Source organism: Leiobunum rupestre, chromosome 4 (assembly GCF_980474605.1).
Source record: "Leiobunum rupestre chromosome 4, qqLeiRupe1.1.hap1, whole genome shotgun sequence".
In the NCBI taxonomy this organism is placed as follows: domain Eukaryota; kingdom Metazoa; phylum Arthropoda; class Arachnida; order Opiliones; family Sclerosomatidae; genus Leiobunum; species Leiobunum rupestre.
The window spans coordinates 62,801,438-62,818,928 of NC_143387.1; the positions used below are offsets into that span (position 1 = coordinate 62,801,438).

At 36.1% G+C, this 17,491-nt stretch overlaps 5 protein-coding genes across 7 annotated transcripts in view; 2 read left to right on the top strand and 3 right to left on the bottom strand.

Moving 5' to 3' along the window:
* LOC149948684 (sulfotransferase 1B1-like) overlaps positions 1-8,234 on the bottom strand; it is a 35,179-nt gene extending 26,945 nt beyond the window's left edge. Inside the window, exon 1 of the mRNA XM_090173789.1 lies at positions 7,892-8,234. The gene's annotated coding sequence lies outside the window, so the exon portion shown is untranslated. The remainder of the gene's footprint in view (positions 1-7,891) is intronic.
* Positions 8,235-10,344: 2,110 nt separating this feature from the next.
* On the top strand, positions 10,345-11,471 carry CIA30 (complex I intermediate-associated protein 30). The gene is made up of 4 exons (XM_090172390.1): positions 10,345-10,679; positions 10,752-10,934; positions 10,998-11,183; positions 11,250-11,471. The coding sequence occupies exons 1-4, from the start codon at positions 10,392-10,394 to the stop codon at positions 11,469-11,471; spliced, it is 879 nt and encodes a 292-aa protein (XP_090028516.1). The 5' UTR covers positions 10,345-10,391.
* Gnpnat (glucosamine 6-phosphate N-acetyltransferase) lies at positions 11,442-12,616 on the bottom strand. Its single transcript, XM_090171130.1, has 6 exons — positions 12,599-12,616; positions 12,328-12,484; positions 12,191-12,253; positions 11,986-12,116; positions 11,864-11,925; positions 11,442-11,771 (listed from the first exon to the last, which is right to left on the bottom strand). The coding sequence occupies exons 1-6, from the start codon at positions 12,614-12,616 to the stop codon at positions 11,612-11,614; spliced, it is 591 nt and encodes a 196-aa protein (XP_090027256.1). The 3' UTR covers positions 11,442-11,611.
* A 351-nt stretch (positions 12,617-12,967) lies between these two features.
* CLS (cardiolipin synthase) lies at positions 12,968-14,694 on the top strand. The gene is made up of 8 exons (XM_090173797.1): positions 12,968-13,140; positions 13,207-13,639; positions 13,712-13,849; positions 13,928-14,057; positions 14,131-14,216; positions 14,275-14,343; positions 14,412-14,503; positions 14,573-14,694. Exons 2-8 carry the CDS (start codon positions 13,226-13,228, stop codon positions 14,658-14,660), a joined length of 1,017 nt encoding a protein of 338 aa, XP_090029923.1. The 5' UTR covers positions 12,968-13,140; positions 13,207-13,225; the 3' UTR covers positions 14,661-14,694.
* A 154-nt stretch (positions 14,695-14,848) lies between these two features.
* Positions 14,849-16,339, bottom strand: YL-1 (Vacuolar protein sorting-associated protein YL-1). Of its 3 annotated transcripts, none has more exons than XM_090173794.1 (2): positions 16,227-16,339; positions 14,849-16,069 (listed from the first exon to the last, which is right to left on the bottom strand). In XM_090173794.1, the coding sequence occupies exon 2, from the start codon at positions 16,057-16,059 to the stop codon at positions 14,944-14,946; it is 1,116 nt and encodes a 371-aa protein (XP_090029920.1). In that variant the 5' UTR covers positions 16,060-16,069; positions 16,227-16,339; the 3' UTR covers positions 14,849-14,943. The 3 variants fall into 3 exon arrangements, with proteins under 3 accessions (XP_090029920.1, XP_090029921.1, XP_090029922.1); XM_090173795.1 differs by having other exon boundaries at positions 16,188-16,339; XM_090173796.1 differs by lacking the exon at positions 16,227-16,339 and adding an exon at positions 16,149-16,167.
* Positions 16,340-17,491: the final 1,152 nt, after the last annotated feature.

Consider the following 17,491-nt stretch of genomic DNA (forward strand, 5'->3'; position numbering starts at 1 on the left):
AGTGCCAATCATCGCTATAGCTTCTGTTAAAACCATTCCTAGCAAGCGTTTGCAGACTTGCAAAATCACAGAAAGTATAGAAGAGGAATATTAATTAAAACTAGCCCTACTAACTTCCGGTAATATTACGACTTAAGCCTCGTCTACCGAAACAACCCGGAAGTACAACTAGCTTTATAACTTGAAAATACGTTTGGAATCCGTGCAAGAAGTTGCACTTCCTCTTCTATATTTTCTAGGGGAAACGTAAGCGACAGTGTCGTACAGAGATACTTTAAAACAAGGACACGTTACTTAATAGAAAGTCCAATTAGCCTTTTCAGTTTATTCAGAGCCACGTAGCGGCCAACGCGAGAATCTCAAACTGTCAGATTTTAGTCTGCTAAGCAGTCGCTTCACGCTTTAGAAATAGTCAAATTGTCTCCTTAGCAGACCAAAAATCAGGAAAAGGCGTTTAAATAAAACCTGTTCAGCGATTCGCCTAGAAGTAGTAATACAGAGATGACGGACATACTTGTAAAAGCGTGATCTTTTAAAGCGCGCGCGCTGTTTAATATTTCAATATTGAAGGGCTCGTTCAAGGGGGTCTCATGTACGAAAATAAATGCTATTGGCCGAACTAGGTGACGTCACTTGTAACTTTGAGAAGCCTAGCATTTTCCGAACCAGTGACGTCATGTACTACAGTAGAAGGCTGAGTAACAGACCTAGAATCAGACGACGGGTAAATCAAAGCCCCCTTTTCGAGGCAACCTTTTCTAGTCCAAATTTTACCAACCTTGGGGCTCGTTCAATTTCGTACGCAAACTTTCAAACACGTGATCATGCGCATGCGCGTAACTGAGGGGGGGGGAATAAAAAGAGCAGCTTTTATTGAAACTACTATTAATGAAATTCTGACATCGGCTAATTAACGTTGAAAAGCTAATTGACAGACATTTGCAAGGGCGTCAGTAAGACTGTCACTTAAACGTTTCGGCAGGGAAAGACGGAGATCAAAAAGGCCGTTTTCTAGTCTACAATTTAGCCCAGGCGACAAAGTCTTCTATCAGGAAAGACAGGGGTTATAGAAACTATTAAGGGCGCACAGTGTCCGAGAAATATTTTCGGAAAGCTATCGATTTCGTGGCGCGAGCAAATATTAGAGCTAAAGCCGACCTCGGTCATTTATAATTAGTACTTGGCCCACATCGACTACGGCTTAATTCGCTCAGGAACAGAGGTCTTCGGAGGGTTAACCCTAAAAGCCCGTCTTCGATTACGATAAAACGTTATTTAATGGACTTGGCATCCAACGGCCAAACCGCCTAAGCCATAAGTTACAAAAAGACGTAAGTATGACACTATACTACCACAAACCGTTACCATTTCATGATTAATACGATTATTCGTGTAAGGAGTAAAACTAACAATCTTTATTTAGTCATAGGATAAGGCCAGGCGCTCACTGCTCTTCGTAACGTCTCCGTCCTACCTTTCACAAGCCTTTGCTTCGTAACGGAGACAACGCCTTGTGAAAGGCAGGACGGATACGAAACGGAGAGCCAGTGGGCGACTAGCCTAACGATGCCAGCGTTTTAAACAGATAAGTCAAAAGGTTACTGATATTTGAAATGCTTTCAAGAAGCAAAAATGACGTAAATAAAGAATTATTAAATATAAAATATTTTTTAAAGGTAGTTAAATTTTTGCTTTTGAGACCTAATGGTGTTTTGGCTCTTATTTTTCGCGGGTAATTTTAACATTAACCAAAATTGACACTTTTTGTTGTAAGGTCCAGGCTAGTGGCAAATAGTGAAAAATAGTGGATAATGAGGGAAAATTGTACTAAAAAGCTAAATAAACTAATTATATTTACATTTTTCAATACATTTTATCGCGAATATTACTAAATTCACTTTTGTCCCGGCCTGAATTTTCCACTATTTTCTACACTATTGTCTACCTGGATTTTTTCATTTCGGAACACTGAATCGTTGTGTCCAACTTATGAGTAATATTACTTGTGATAATATAATAACTAATAATATTACAACCATTACGTTTGAAACTTTACCTTTTTGAAGGATGAAGTAATATTATTGGGGTTTAAATATTCAAAACTAAATTGCATATTTTATATTTTATTTTTAATATTTTATCAGAGGTATATAAAATCTTTTTCGTAAAAGCAAAGGTATAAAATATCGGTTAACGGTTATAGTGGCATGAAGGGCTTTCCACAACCCTCCTACAGAGCTATAATCCGCCAACCGAATTAATGGCTTTAAAAGTCTCTGGATGACTGGGGGCCTAAGAGGTACCTTGGGTATTAGCCTAGCTAATGATAATTATTATTTATATTAATGCTTTTCATGAAAAGCAGAATTATACATTACAACTCTTCAGAGATAATTAACCACCTTCCTACACAGCTGATGTGATTCGCTTATAATCACGTACCTCACAATTAAATAAACTGGGTAGTACGCCATTATAGCGACTATCTGCAGCTTTTACAGAGGGAAATTATAGTTATAGGCAAGTTATTATCCCTGCGCATTTAACAGGGTTCGTACAAAATTTTCGGAATGCATTTCCTTGACTTTTCCGGGTTTGCCAAATTTTCCCTGACCATTTATGTAGAATAAGATGGCCAGATTTTTTGGGGTCATTTTCCCTGACTTTTTGGGTGTCATTTTATAAATTTCCCCGACTTTTTGGGTGTCATTTTATAAATTTCCCCGACTTTTTGGGTGTCATTTTATAAATTTCCCCGACTTTATGGGGGTTATTTTCAATTTCCCCGACTTTATGGGGGTTATTTTCAATTTCCCCGACTTTATGGGGGTTATTTTCAATTTCCCCGACTTTATGGGGGTTATTTTCAATTTCCCCGACTTTATGGGGGTTATTTTCAATTTCCCCGACTTTATGGGGGTTATTTTCAATTTCCCCGACTTTATGGGGGTTATTTTCAATTTCCCCGACTTTATGGGGGTTATTTTCAATTTCCCCGACTTTATGGGGGTTATTTTCAATTTCCCCGACTTTATGGGGGTTATTTTCAATTTCCCCGACTTTATGGGGGTTATTTTCAATTTCCCCGACTTTATGGGGGTTATTTTCAATTTCCCCGACTTTATGGGGGTTATTTTCAATTTCCCCGACTTTATGGGGGTTATTTTCAATTTCCCCGACTTTATGGGGGTTATTTTCAATTTCCCCGACTTTATGGGGGTTATTTTCAATTTCCCCGACTTTATGGGGGTTATTTTCAATTTCCCCGACTTTATGGGGGTTATTTTCAATTTCCCCGACTTTATGGGGGTTATTTTCAATTTCCCCGACTTTATGGGGGTTATTTTCAATTTCCCCGACTTTATGGGGGTTATTTTCAATTTCCCCGACTTTATGGGGGTTATTTTCAATTTCCCCGACTTTATGGGGGTTATTTTCAATTTCCCCGACTTTATGGGGGTTATTTTCAATTTCCCCGACTTTATGGGGGTTATTTTCAATTTCCCCGACTTTATGGGGGTTATTTTCAATTTCCCCGACTTTATGGGGGTTATTTTCAATTTCCCCGACTTTATGGGGGTTATTTTCAATTTCCCCGACTTTATGGGGGTTATTTTCAATTTCCCCGACTTTATGGGGGTTATTTTCAATTTCCCCGACTTTATGGGGGTTATTTTCAATTTCCCCGACTTTATGGGGGTTATTTTCAATTTCCCCGACTTTATGGGGGTTATTTTCAATTTCCCCGACTTTATGGGGGTTATTTTCAATTTCCCCGACTTTATGGGGGTTATTTTCAATTTCCCCGACTTTATGGGGGTTATTTTCAATTTCCCCGACTTTATGGGGGTTATTTTCAATTTCCCCGACTTTATGGGGGTTATTTTCAATTTCCCCGACTTTATGGGGGTTATTTTCAATTTCCCCGACTTTATGGGGGTTATTTTCAATTTCCCCGACTTTATGGGGGTTATTTTCAATTTCCCCGACTTTATGGGGGTTATTTTCAATTTCCCCGACTTTATGGGGGTTATTTTCAATTTCCCCGACTTTATGGGGGTTATTTTCAATTTCCCCGACTTTATGGGGGTTATTTTCAATTTCCCCGACTTTATGGGGGTTATTTTCAATTTCCCCGACTTTATGGGGGTTATTTTCAATTTCCCCGACTTTATGGGGGTTATTTTCAATTTCCCCGACTTTATGGGGGTTATTTTCAATTTCCCCGACTTTATGGGGGTTATTTTCAATTTCCCCGACTTTATGGGGGTTATTTTCAATTTCCCCGACTTTATGGGGGTTATTTTCAATTTCCCCGACTTTATGGGGGTTATTTTCAATTTCCCCGACTTTATGGGGGTTATTTTCAATTTCCCCGACTTTATGGGGGTTATTTTCAATTTCCCCGACTTTATGGGGGTTATTTTCAATTTCCCCGACTTTATGGGGGTTATTTTCAATTTCCCCGACTTTATGGGGGTTATTTTCAATTTCCCCGACTTTATGGGGGTTATTTCCAATTTCCCCGACTTTATGGGGGTTATTTCCAATTTCCCCGACTTTATGGGGGTTATTTCCAATTTCCCCGACTTTATGGGGGTTATTTCCAATTTCCCCGACTTTATGGGGGTTATTTCCAATTTCCCCGACTTTATGGGGGTTATTTCCAATTTCCCCGACTTTATGGGGGTTATTTCCAATTTCCCCGACTGTTTGGAGCCATTTTCCAATTCCCCGACTGTTTGGAGCCATTTTCCAATTCCCCGACTGTTTGGAGCCATTTTCCAATTCCCCGACTGTTTGGAGCCATTTTCCAATTTCCCCGACTGTTTGGAGCCATTTTCCAATTCCCCGACTGTTTGGAGCCATTTTCCAATTCCCCGACTGTTTGGAGCCATTTTCCAATTCCCCGACTGTTTGGAGCCATTTTCCAATTCCCCGACTGTTTGGAGCCATTTTCCAATTCCCCGACTGTTTGGAGCCATTTTCCAATTCCCCGACTGTTTGGAACCATTTTCCAATTCCCCGACTGTTTGGAACCATTTTCCAATTCCCCGACTGTTTGGAACCATTTTCCAATTCCCCGACTGTTTGGAACCATTTTCCAATTCCCCGACTGTTTGGAACCATTTTCCAATTCCCCGACTGTTTGGAACCATTTTCCAATTCCCCGACTGTTTGGAACCATTTTCCAATTCCCCGACTGTTTGGAACCATTTTCCAATTCCCCGACTGTTTGGAACCATTTTCCAATTCCCCGACTGTTTGGAACCATTTTCCAATTCCCCGACTGTTTGGAACCATTTTCCAATTCCCCGACTGTTTGGAACCATTTTCCAATTCCCCGACTGTTTGGAACCATTTTCCAATTCCCCGACTGTTTGGAACCATTTTCCAATTCCCCGACTGTTTGGAACCATTTTCCAATTCCCCGACTGTTTGGAACCATTTTCCAATTCCCCGACTGTTTGGAACCATTTTCCAATTCCCCGACTGTTTGGAACCATTTTCCAATTCCCCGACTGTTTGGAACCATTTTCCAATTCCCCGACTGTTTGGAACCATTTTCCAATTCCCCGACTTATACCTGACTGTTTGGAGTCATTTCCAAATTCCCCGTTTTTTCCATATTTCCCACGAACCCTATTTAACATCTTCAAGCGGAGTAATACATTTCGAGGCGTGGTGCGACGTACACATCTGCGATTTAGGGGTAAACCAAACCCCACTAAACTGCATCGAGCATGCAAAGGTGCATGTTTCACCTTAAAGGCCAAGACTATCGTAAGAGTAACATTAAATACTTATAATAAAACATGTATAAATACAGTAGTATCTATCATTTGAAATCAATTCCAATAGAATGCCCGATATAGAGCTGACAATCTAATGGGTTTTACGCTAATGACAGAGCTATAACAACAATGAATTTAGATGTTTTCTCAGAGATCTATACAGTAATGGTTTATATAAAATATTTTATAGACGGTAGAGTAAATAGGCTCTCGGTTATACCCGGAATCATGCCATAATCGAATTATATCGGTTACTAGCTACTAAATTATTATTGATTTTACTTCGATTCGCATTACGTCATTTCAGTGTCGCCTACAATTTCTTTGTTGCTTAGAAGCTTCCATCGTCCGATTTAAATCAACTGGATTATTATACGTCCATGTATTTATAAAAAAAGAACGAAAGTAGTTTCTATCACAGTAAACTAAATTACAAATAGTGATTAAATTTAATAAAGATTAATAAAAAAATTAGTTACCGCTGCACGCAAATTATTAAACAATTTCTGAAAAAAGATATCATAAAGGTTTAAAAACCAAAATCAATTAACAATCAAATCAATTTTTATAAATCCAAAATCAGTAACCTTGATCTTAATCTTAACCTACTACATATTAGTGGCAAAACAAATATTACGTCCTTTCGAGGTGTACGAATATCGACATAATTTACGTATTACTCTGTTAAGAGTAGTATAAAAATGCATAAATTTCATATTTTTCTAATAACAACATGCTAATGTTTAAGCAGCCTTGCATCACTAACTACGGCATACTTCTCTTTTTATATATAGCCTTTTATTTTTTCCTTTCCTCGTTTGATAATGACTCGATATATTTGATAATTTTTACCGCTAAGTAAAAATCACGAATTATCACGAAAAATATTCGATCGGGACACGTTAAAAGAGTCCCTTTAAAAAACTTATCCGTAAAAAATTATATTAACTATACTGAAGGTACCGTAGATTTTTCGCGAAGATGACTTCTACATAGTTTCGAGTATTTTTTCATTTAAGCTAAAAATAGAATGTATTGGCCTATAGTCTCTCACTCAAAAAATTAACGGTTCAACTACCGACATTGGGAACGCGAGACTCTCAGAAACTGGGCCTGCAAGGTCATTTCCATACCAGTACCAGTTTGACCCGAGCTGAATGTTTTGTTTAAGTTTACTATCAGGGCGGGGAAAATTAAATAAGAAAATTTCTGAGCGCATTTAACTAATTTGGTTCGAAAAGTTTGACCTTAAATTCGACAAAGATTTGGGAAAAAATATGCCAAACAAAAACAGCTTAATTGGGACAATTTAGAGCAATATTAGTTTTCAAAATGCTATTGTCTTTTTAAAGTAAAACTAGTCAAACTTTACCGCGACAAAGATATTTTAAAATCTTACCTTCTTGGCAAAATAACTTTTTCTCTGGTAAACATTTGCATTAATTAAAAATTAAGCGAGTCAAATATTTATTTATTTTAAACTTTAATAACGGAAATGAATCTAGTCATTTTTAAACGATTTTGCGCAGTATCTTGGGGAAAATCTAGCTGCTTGAGTAACCAAATTGGTCAATAATAGAAATAGGTCAAGGAAATGGTCATCCGTCGGACTTAAACGATTTCCAAGTAAAAACAAAAACATATCGCATTACGTAAAAATTAATATTTCGGGCGCGTCAATAACCGAAAATTTAGACGAATATTCCCATTGTTCCAAATAGATTAATATTAAAATAAAAATTAGCATAATGCCACGGACAAATACAGGTATTCACGATAAATAAATTTTAATATATTCGCGAATTGACGATATAGAAATAAAATTACGCGTCATCCTTTGGGAATATCATATAACTAAAAATACAAAATGAGTAGTTTTGTTTAAATTCTCGATAGTAAAATACAATTTACTATTAATCGTTATTGAAATCAAAATAGTGACGCGTCCAGAAATTAATTGAAAATGGGGTCAAGAAACAATGTAAAGACACTTTATAAAGGTATTAGCCTAGCTGATTATTTATTTTATTTATTGAAATTAACTGAATTAAATAAATATCGAGCCACCAAAAGAAAGCGAAATAAAATGGCATTACCTAAGGCAAAGGCTTCAAAGTTGCTCTTCAAAGTGTATATTGTCACATCCCCGGCTGTCTCAACGCTACCAAACACAATGGCAAAAATCGGGCGAATTGTAGAAAGCACACGCCGAGAAAATCCAGATTTTTGGTTTTCCAGTACGGCATTAAACACGAAAAAACCAGGTGGTTCTTTATCGGCAATGACGGTGCTCGTTCGTAACTCGCGTACTTTCCAATGTCAGACTTAGAGTCGACGTCACAGCCACAATATTTACCAGATAAGTTATCGAGAACGCCGGACTCGATAGAAATCGAACGAACCTCTTCGAAACTGTGACGGAAAGTAAATCTAGGTTTTTTTGGGAAGACGCGGCGCGGACTCTTCGTATCGCAGTCACGGGGGTGAGCTAAAATTTTCGCCTCCCCCGAGCCATTCCTATCAATTTAAAGCTAACGGTGACGTAACTGGACGCAAAAATGAAGGTGAAATATCATATTTGTTGGCGGTGGGGAGAAGGGGGAAGACAGTTGTACCGTTATAAAGAAGAAACGGCGGCCATTGACCTACCTAGCCAAACTCACTACGTCCTTTTTCAAGATTTGGATAAAATATATTTTAACCTAGATTTTTTACATACCGCCGTAAATTAACTTTGGACCAAAGACGGGTGGTATTTATACCCCGACGTTTTTACGTTTTATTTTCTAATTCCGAGAAATAGGACATGCCGGGAAGCGATAAGCAGCCCCTTGAAGAGTTTATTAACTTTTCGAAAGTTTGAAAGAGAGGAACATTGATAAAAATTTACCCGTTGATCAAATTACGCAAATCTTTATTTTAATGAAAATGGATACCGCTTTTTTAAATGGTGGCCATTGTGGTAGCCGTGGGGTTTCGATATATAAGTACAAATATAGACCCGGACCGTCCTCATTTTAGATAATTTATTTAAAAAAAAACTGCATCCTCCTTGTTTATACCCATCGATTTATCGTATTTTGGTCCTTATATTAAATAATTTTTTTTTTACTGAAATCAAAAGTAAAACAAAATAAATCAGAAAGTATCTAATTTTAGCCGGAGCCCGCGCTATGTAATCCTACCCTCTTAGTGGCGGTGGAACGGGGGGGGGGGGGGAACCGGGGTACTTGTTCCCCTCCCAAAAAATCGGGTGGGGAACAGGTATATGTTGCCCCCCCTCTTAGTAAACATTCGAAATGACTAAATAACAACAAAACACAAAATATTAACCTTCCGCCGCCACTGTACCCCCTTCGCGGAGCGATACCAGTTAGGGCATTGAACAAGGTAAGTGCATAACTGACCAGAGGAACCACATGTAACGTAATCACTCAGAAGCATGCCTCTGTTTCTATAGAAAAGATTCAATGAAAGTATTGTGTTATTGAAAAGGTTACAATGGAAACAAAATCTCTTGATTGAGATAGTGAACGCCAGAAACACGCTAAGAATACTGCGCATTTTAAAAATCCGCTTCGCTAACTTCAGTTTCCACCTGTCACAGAGTTGCAAGTGCCGTAATTTACGTCATATCCCGTGATCAAGGTTTTGTTAAAGCAAATATAGAACTCTGTACCCTAGATTCGAATTCTGAAAGCTTTCTGATTAAAGGTTTTGTAACGAAGCGCTTACCCACTTCCGGCACGTGGCCTCCGAAAAATCGGCTTTCATCGGTCGTTGTATTGTTCTATCACGGCTAACATTGAAACATGACGCGCTGTTTTATTAAAAGCTCTTAATTCCGTTAGTGTTGTTAGTAATGCCTCACACTACTTTCACAAATACCCGCCATACATTACGAGCTGGGCTCTCGCTCTCCTGATTGGTTGGATGGAAACAACTTTGAAACTCTGTTCTATATCTATTTACTTGTACTTGAAGTAAAGCAAAAAATAAAAACTACAAAGTCCCAATGCTAATTTGAAAAATAACACACAATCGTCAGTATCCTTAAAAATTTAAGGATCAAAATTGCCTTCTTTCTAGACTCTTTACATTGGGTTTATCGAGGTCGATTCACTTAAGATAGAGGAACGAAATCGGATGAGTAATTGAACAAAGGCTTACTCGGCAGTTAAGTTATAGTCAAGGGCAATTTTTACCAAATAAATATGGATATTTATTTTAGATTTTTAGACTATGTCCATGTCCATAAATACGATAACCCCCCCCCCCCCCCCCCGAGGGCGTCAGAGTTTGTAGACCCTCTTTACGCGTGAATGAAATTTAATAGTAATAATTTCCTTAAAATTCAGTTTCAGTCAAATGCGAAACAATCTCCGATTTATAAATAAAAAATCTTTACTATTTACTTTTCATTTCTTCAAAATTTCCAAAAACCTTCCTTTTCGACTGTTTGAAATTTTCGGGAAAACGTTTTATATTCGAAACTACGGCGCCATCTATTAACTAGAGACTCTAGACTGATAACTTGTGTGTCGTCTGCTTATAATTCTGCTACTTAAGTTGGTCCGACTTTTACAAATTACCTAAATGGCATTATTTAAAGGAATTATATTTAAAACTATCTTAGCGCAAAATATTTCTCGTAATGCGTTTATTATAAGTGTAAGAACATTTTGGGAACCTCACCGACGAGGAGACCGAAAATACTTGATTGAAGAAAAGAAGAAACCCTATTTAGAGAAAGTAAAAGAAGGCCTACATTTTCTAAAAGGTGAAGTTCAAGTATGGTCCGAAGAAATACAGGAGAGGTTCACTGGGGACCCCAAATTCTATGTGCCTGGTGATACTGATATAATTTGGGCTTTTAATAGTCAGGTAGAGTTATAAAAAAAGGGTGCACACACATCTTTTTTAAGGATTTAAAGTTAATTATCATTTTGAATGCAGGAACAGCTAAATAAATGGATAGTCACAGCTGATAAGGATAATAATGATGGGTTCAGTCACTGTTCTTTTGAACTTAGCAAAAATAAGAAGGGTCTTTTTCACGGTTACCTAGATACCCAAAAACCTAAAGATGGTGAGATATACCGAACTGGCTATTGTAATATTTCAGCTATGAAAGCAAGAGTAAGTAAACTACATTAAAAATTAAATACATTAATAGATACTTAAAGCCCTATTATATTGTAGAAAGCTTTTGCAGCCCACGGTTATTTGGACTGGACTATCTTTACTCATTTGATCTTAAATGTAAGGGGAGATGGACGAGCTTATATGATAAATATATTAACATCAGGATTTAGCGATTTAACCTGGAATGACATGTACAGTTTTATATTGTACACTAGAGGAGGACCTTATTGGCAATTTGTGAAGGTACAAATCGTTGTAAAACTTCCTTTTGAGGTTTAACAAACAGTAATATTTATCAATATTTTCCAGATCCCATTTTCAAAGTTTCTATTCTCAAGTAAAGGTCGAGTCCAAGATAAACAACAACCTATACCCTTAAACAAGATTGTGAATGTGGGAATTACGTGCGGAGATAATATAACAGGGCCTTTCCAACTAGAGCTAGACTATATAGGAGTTCATTTTGATGCAAATCATAAGGAAGAATTCGCATACGAAATGTACCAAACGCCAAAATATCAAATTTACTGAACTGAATGTAAAAATTGTAAATACATAGTATATATATATACAACAGATGGAGAGTACTTTTTAACAAGAATTTAAAATTTACACACAACCATACGATACTGTACAGTACACTATAAAATGAGCTTAACTTGGCCAAATTATCAATTCATGTCTTTCATCCTAATAACCATTGTGTTACTGTTGCCATCTTCTTGATTGAAACCCATCGTCTTATAAAAATCTATCATTCCATCCTTGCAATCCAAAGATATCTTATAGCATCCTATGTACTCGGACAGTAAACGGATTGCAGTTACTATTCTGTAAAACAAATAGTTTTACTCCCAAAAAGCAAGGTAAGCAAGACAAAAGGGTGAAAAAGCCTATTCTTCCCATAAAAATAAAATTCTTACAATTTTCCCAACTGTTTTCCTCTATATTCGTCACTAATAACTACATCTTCCATGCGCCCTCTCTACAAAAAGAAGTTAATAAATGAAAATTTAAAAACATTTCTTGAACTAAATAGACGTACTAATCCAGAATTTCTAATGAACTTCCTTTCCACGACTAATGTGGCTGTGCCTATAACTTTTCCTAAAGACGTATCTTCTATCACAGTGATATAGTAAGTATTTTTACAGTTTTTCATTAATGAAAATGTATCTAAAACACAATAACATTAATTGGAGCTGTGAATTTCTGGAAGGGGTATAATTAAAAAATTAACCACGCTTTACCTAGAAATTGTTCCTTAGGATAGCTACCAACTTTCGTTAATTGAGACAAAAGTTCTAGATAACCTTAAATAAAAATTAATCTATGTTAAAGCCCGCACTTTGAAGGCCTTGAAGCAACTGGTTCTCTATGACATTACCTCTAGCAAAGTCTCCCGATTTCAGAGGTCGAATTATTAGGCCTTCTCCTGGATTTTTTATAGTTACTGATCCTTTTAAACTAATTCCCGGTACTCGTTCGGGTAATTCGTCAATAATGGATGGAGAGTATAAGAAATCATCATCATGAATTCCATTCTAAAAAACAAGTATAATATTTTAATAAGACCAAATTAATATTTTATAACATTTCATTAAAATTGACTTACAACATTTGAAGCAGTTACATGTATTATATAAAATTTCACCTACCTCAATAACGTTGGACATTTTTCTTGGATTTAAAACCAAACTCTCGGCTTCACGCGAAATGGAAAACTAGTTCTAAGAAATCAATAAAAATGATGCTGATATTATATCCACACCCTGAAAGCTTCAAATCAGTAATGAAATACTTCTGTTTGTACGCTTTCTCCAACAATTATATTATAGGAGTAGTCTGGTTTGCCTTGCAGATTGAGTGACATTGACAACTGAAGAATTCTTTTCCTTTCCTTTCCATTTGGCTCTTTGGCCACGTGGTATTGAAAGGTACAAAATAGCTTTGCCAGCCTTTGCACTGTTTACATTTAATGACCTTGAAATTTTTATCCAAAGAGTAGTTGGACTTTGGACTGGAACTCTTACTCCCTGAGGCTGATTCTACGGTTGCGCCATTCTAGAGAATTTTATTATTTTATGGTCTTTGTAAACGTAAAATGGCCGCCTTTGGGTCGAATTTTTTTAAACCTCGACCCAAATATGCTTTAAACATTAATAAATGAAGTGATTTTTAATTAAACATTGTTATACTTGTAAGTTATCATTCACATACTACATTAAATTCAAAAATTAGTAGATAAATATCAATTTTATTACAGGTGAAACTACACATCCACTATGCTTTATCCAAGCTTCTCCCAAATTATTAATATTGGGGAAATAGGAATGCGGCGCAAATTACTGAACACTGTTTATTTAAAATGCGTAAACATATCGAGAAGATCATTTTTAACCACTATGCTAACAACTTGCCCTACTTTGAATTCTTCACTTCTTAAATCAAAGTCATTAAACTTACCCTGCAATGAGTTTGAAACAAAAATAATATCTGTAAGACTAAGATCGTGGTGGACAAGGCGGAATGGCATACAGAAATACCTTAGGCAGTCTCAATTTGAAAGAAACAGGGATGGTATACACGATGCAAATATCCTGTTCAAAGAAGATTCAAGAACTAAAATGCGCATCATGAAAACTAAAGAAAAAATCAAAGAAACAAAAGTCCTTATGACTAAAAAAATAGGAGATATGGTTGTTATTTTATTTTATTACATTATAGACAATTAAATATCATGTAGTTTCAATTATTATATTTAAATATAGAAAGAAAATATCCTGACAATACCAAATGCTTTATGTATGGGAAGAATTATCTCAACACCCTTTCTAGGGTATTTAGTCATTCAAGAAATCTACTGTCCTGCACTTGCCATATTTGTCTTTGCTGGCCTAACAGATATGGTTTGTTAATTTTTTTTCAAAACTAATGTAATCATAAGATTTATATAGAAATAATTCTTTTTATTTTGACCAATGTAGCTCGATGGATACATAGCCAGAAATTATAAGAACCAAAAATCTAAATTTGGTTCATTTTTAGATCCAGCTGCGGATAAGTTCCTCATAGCAACATTATTTCTAACACTTACAGTTTCTGGCCTCATCCCAGGTATATTGAAATTAAACAATATTTTAAATAGTGAAAATAAACTAGGTTTATGAATATGATCAATAATTTATAGTTCCATTAACTGGCCTTATAATTACCAGAGACGTGTTATTATTGGGAGCTGGCTGTTACATCCGATACGTCTCTTTACCTCAACCGGTATTACACTAATCTCATTAAGTTACTTTTTATATGTTAAAAACCTTTTTCAATTCAGAAAACAATTGCAAGGTATTTCAACGCAACCCTAGCAACTGCGAGTGTATCTCCAACATTTATTAGCAAAGTAATGAAATTATAAATTCGTTAATGCAGGACTACTTTTTATTTGTAAATATTTTTCCCTATACGTAGTTGAATACTGCAATACAGCTGACCTTAGTCGCAGTTTCGTTAGCAGCCCCAGTTTTTAACTACATAGATCATGAATACCTAAAATTATTATGGTAATTGACTAATAATGATACTGACTTAATATTTAATAAATATAATCTAACTTTTAAAAAAATATTTAGGTATGTGACAGCAGGAAGTACCATAGCATCCGGAGCTAGTTACTTATTCACAAAAAATACCTACAAAATCTTTAAATTAAAGATGTGATTACGCAGAATAATAAATTTACTACATGTAAATAGTTTTTATATTTCATTGCCCATAAATTAATATTTTCCAAAGCCATGATAAATTTTCACATAAAACCAATCTAGTCGGATTTTTTTGTACTCGATAGTTCAAATTTATAATTTAATTAAAGATCAATATAATTCAGAAATGATAAACAATGTAAAGACTGATACAATAATAGGTTTATTATTATCTTACGCTTACAGGATAAAATTAAGGCATACTCACAAAATGACCATCTTGCATTAAACATTCGGGATTAGTTCACATTGTTCGTTGTTGCTGCACTAGTTGTAGGAGTTGCAGCTGCCAACGCAGCCGCAGTTCTTAACTGTTGCTGTTGTTCCAGAAGAGCCTTAGTCTTATGTTGCCTGGGTGGTGGCTTATTTTTCTTTCTCCATTCAAGCCAAGCAGCCACTTCTGGTTGTCTCGAATCTCCTTTTAACTCTAGTTGTTGATAATACGCTTCACGAAGAACCCGGAAAGCTTGTAAATTTGCATATTGAATTTGAGTCACTGGATCGAAATATTTAGCTCGTAGTCGTGTAATAGGGCAAGTTGCTTTGTTTATGAGTTTGGGTTTCTGTCTCGGGAAGAAAGTCTTCATAGATTTATCATCAGTGAAAGTAACAAAGTTTCGGGAGCACACTGAAGTTTCTTGATTTGTCGTATTTCCATCTTCTGATGCTATTTCCTCAATTAACGGCATCGTCACAGAGTGGTATCTTATAATTGGTCCCATATATTTAGTTTTAACAAATTTGGTCTTCTTGCGTTCCATTTCTAATCTCTTATAGCATTCGAGTGATTTATTGTTGATAATTTCAGTTTTTTTGGCTTCCACCAATAGCTGTTCTTGAGTCAAGTTTTCATAATGAGTTTTACTCTTCTTTTTTTTCTTCTTCTGCTCTTCAGCTTCTTCCTTTATTCTCCTTTTAACTTCCTCCGATTTAGCTTGGGTTGATTTCCTCACAGATGTTCTTTCTCCACCAAGCAGAAAAGATTCGGTCTCAAGGAAATTCACCTTGGGTGTAGATTTCATCTTTTTTCTTTCTTTCTTTTCTGATTTGGTTTCAACATCTTTTGAAGTTTTAATCTTCTTTGGTTTGGGTTCTTTGTAAGCCTTGGTGACAACCTGTCGTTGCCTTTTGGTGCCTTCCTCTTCATCAGCCGAAACAGGTTCATCATTTTCATCAATGGAAAAATCTGAGTCCACTTCGTCGCTAGCCTCATCTTCTGTATTATATTCATTGTCTTCATCTGATTCGAGAAACCCTCCGTAAGTAGTTTTATAAAAATCATCTTCCTCTTCCTCCTCAAGTAACCGTGACATGCGGTTTCCCGCTTGCGATCTTCTATCTCTATTTGCTGCCATTCTAGGTGTTCTGTATTAAGATTAGAATATAAAATTTTTAACATTATAAGCGCAATATTTTATTGGGTAAAAAAAACCAAAAACTAAACTAATACTAAATAGTAAATATGTATTATAAAATATTAAACCTTGGATAGTTTTCATTGGCTATATTAATTTCAACTTACAAAATATTGCCAAAAATCCTAATTTACTGTACAATCCTAAAAAAGCCCAAATTTCGAAAGCGTAACAGACTAACGATCAGACGAAAAATCCAAGCATGTGTCCAACAAAGTGCCGGGCAGGCTGAGAAATAAGGAATTATTTTAAACTGGACCTGTGGCCAGTAGAGCCCATAGAAATCGGATAACAAACTAGAACGATTTTTGAAATTTTGTCGCGAGGTCCAATTAGAACTTTTAAAAAACCCTGCCTTTGGCAAATGCTTTTCGTTTGGCTGGAAACGAAAGTTACGCCATCTGATTATCTCAAAGATATCCCCAACAGGGCCCAATTCCGAAAGGCCCTTGCTGCGTACCTGAACCTGTACGACTAGCTCCTCCTTGTCTCGACGTGATGGGTTTATAACCCTTTGTCGGGCGTAAACTGAACTAAAGAACTAAAGAACTAAAGAACTGGTAAACTAACACTCCATTTCGCGGCTTTTCGCCTAAGATTAAATGGCCAACTTTACCTCGACTCTAACGCGGTTTTTTGAAATCTTTAAGGCGACTTATATTTAATTAAAGTTGAAGAATAGCTCAAAACTGCGTAATTAAATCATGTAAGAGTAAATACACAAAAGAAAACATCTTTTCACAGGTTAGTGTTAGATATAGTTTTCTTTTTACCATAATTTCCAATTACTAAGAACACACTAGAAAACGCGTTTCTTCCAAATCATAGAAAGCTAGTTTTGTTTAAATAAAAAATGAAGAATGGTTAATTAAATATTTTAGGAGTAATTACTCAAACAAAACATATCTTTTCACAGGTTACTGTAAGAAATAGTTGTTATACCCGCAATGATTATGAGGGAAACCGGTGCACAGTAATTTTTTATCGCGAATATCTACGTTAGTATTGTATGTACGGCTATAAACCCAATTACGAACATTAGGGCCCAGCTATTTCCTACAAAAAATGTTCTATGAACAATTTACATACGAGCAATCGTTGTGTCGTATTCGCGGTTTTAACGTTGTACCCGAAACGCGTCTTACAATTTGGCGCCTTCGTTGACTTAAAACGCGCCCACCGCTCTTCATGTAACCGCGTTTAAAATTTACCACCCAGCTAACCCGATCTTGTTATTTCTGCAATAAATCGCTTGAAAATGAAGCTATTGTGAAGGTTGTGTGAGAGAAAATGATGGGAAAGTCGGAATAATGGGTCACTTCAATTAAAGTTCATATTGACTGCCGCAAGGATTAAATCCACAAGATCAGTA

Excerpts from the sequence above, each read along its gene's own strand:
- CIA30 (XM_090172390.1), top strand. The coding sequence starts at position 10,392 with ATGGCATTATTTAAAGGAATTATATTTAAAACTATCTTAGCGCAAAAT. Across the intron at positions 10,935-10,997 it reads TTTCAGCTATGAAAGCAAGA|AAAGCTTTTGCAGCCCACGG; the intron begins GTAAGTAAACTA and ends ATTATATTGTAG. Across the intron at positions 11,184-11,249 it reads CTTATTGGCAATTTGTGAAG|ATCCCATTTTCAAAGTTTCT; the intron begins GTACAAATCGTT and ends AATATTTTCCAG.
- Gnpnat (XM_090171130.1), bottom strand. Across the intron at positions 11,926-11,985 it reads TCATTAGAAATTCTGGATTA|AGAGGGCGCATGGAAGATGT; the intron begins GTACGTCTATTT and ends TTCTTTTTGTAG. Across the intron at positions 11,772-11,863 it reads GGAAAACAGTTGGGAAAATT|AATAGTAACTGCAATCCGTT; the intron begins GTAAGAATTTTA and ends TTTGTTTTACAG.
- CLS (XM_090173797.1), top strand. The coding sequence starts at position 13,226 with ATGCTTTATCCAAGCTTCTCCCAAATTATTAATATTGGGGAAATAGGA. Across the intron at positions 13,640-13,711 it reads CTAAAAAAATAGGAGATATG|AAAGAAAATATCCTGACAAT; the intron begins GTTGTTATTTTA and ends ATTTAAATATAG. Across the intron at positions 14,344-14,411 it reads CTCCAACATTTATTAGCAAA|TTGAATACTGCAATACAGCT; the intron begins GTAATGAAATTA and ends CCCTATACGTAG.
- YL-1 (XM_090173794.1), bottom strand. The coding sequence starts at position 16,059 with ATGGCAGCAAATAGAGATAGAAGATCGCAAGCGGGAAACCGCATGTCA.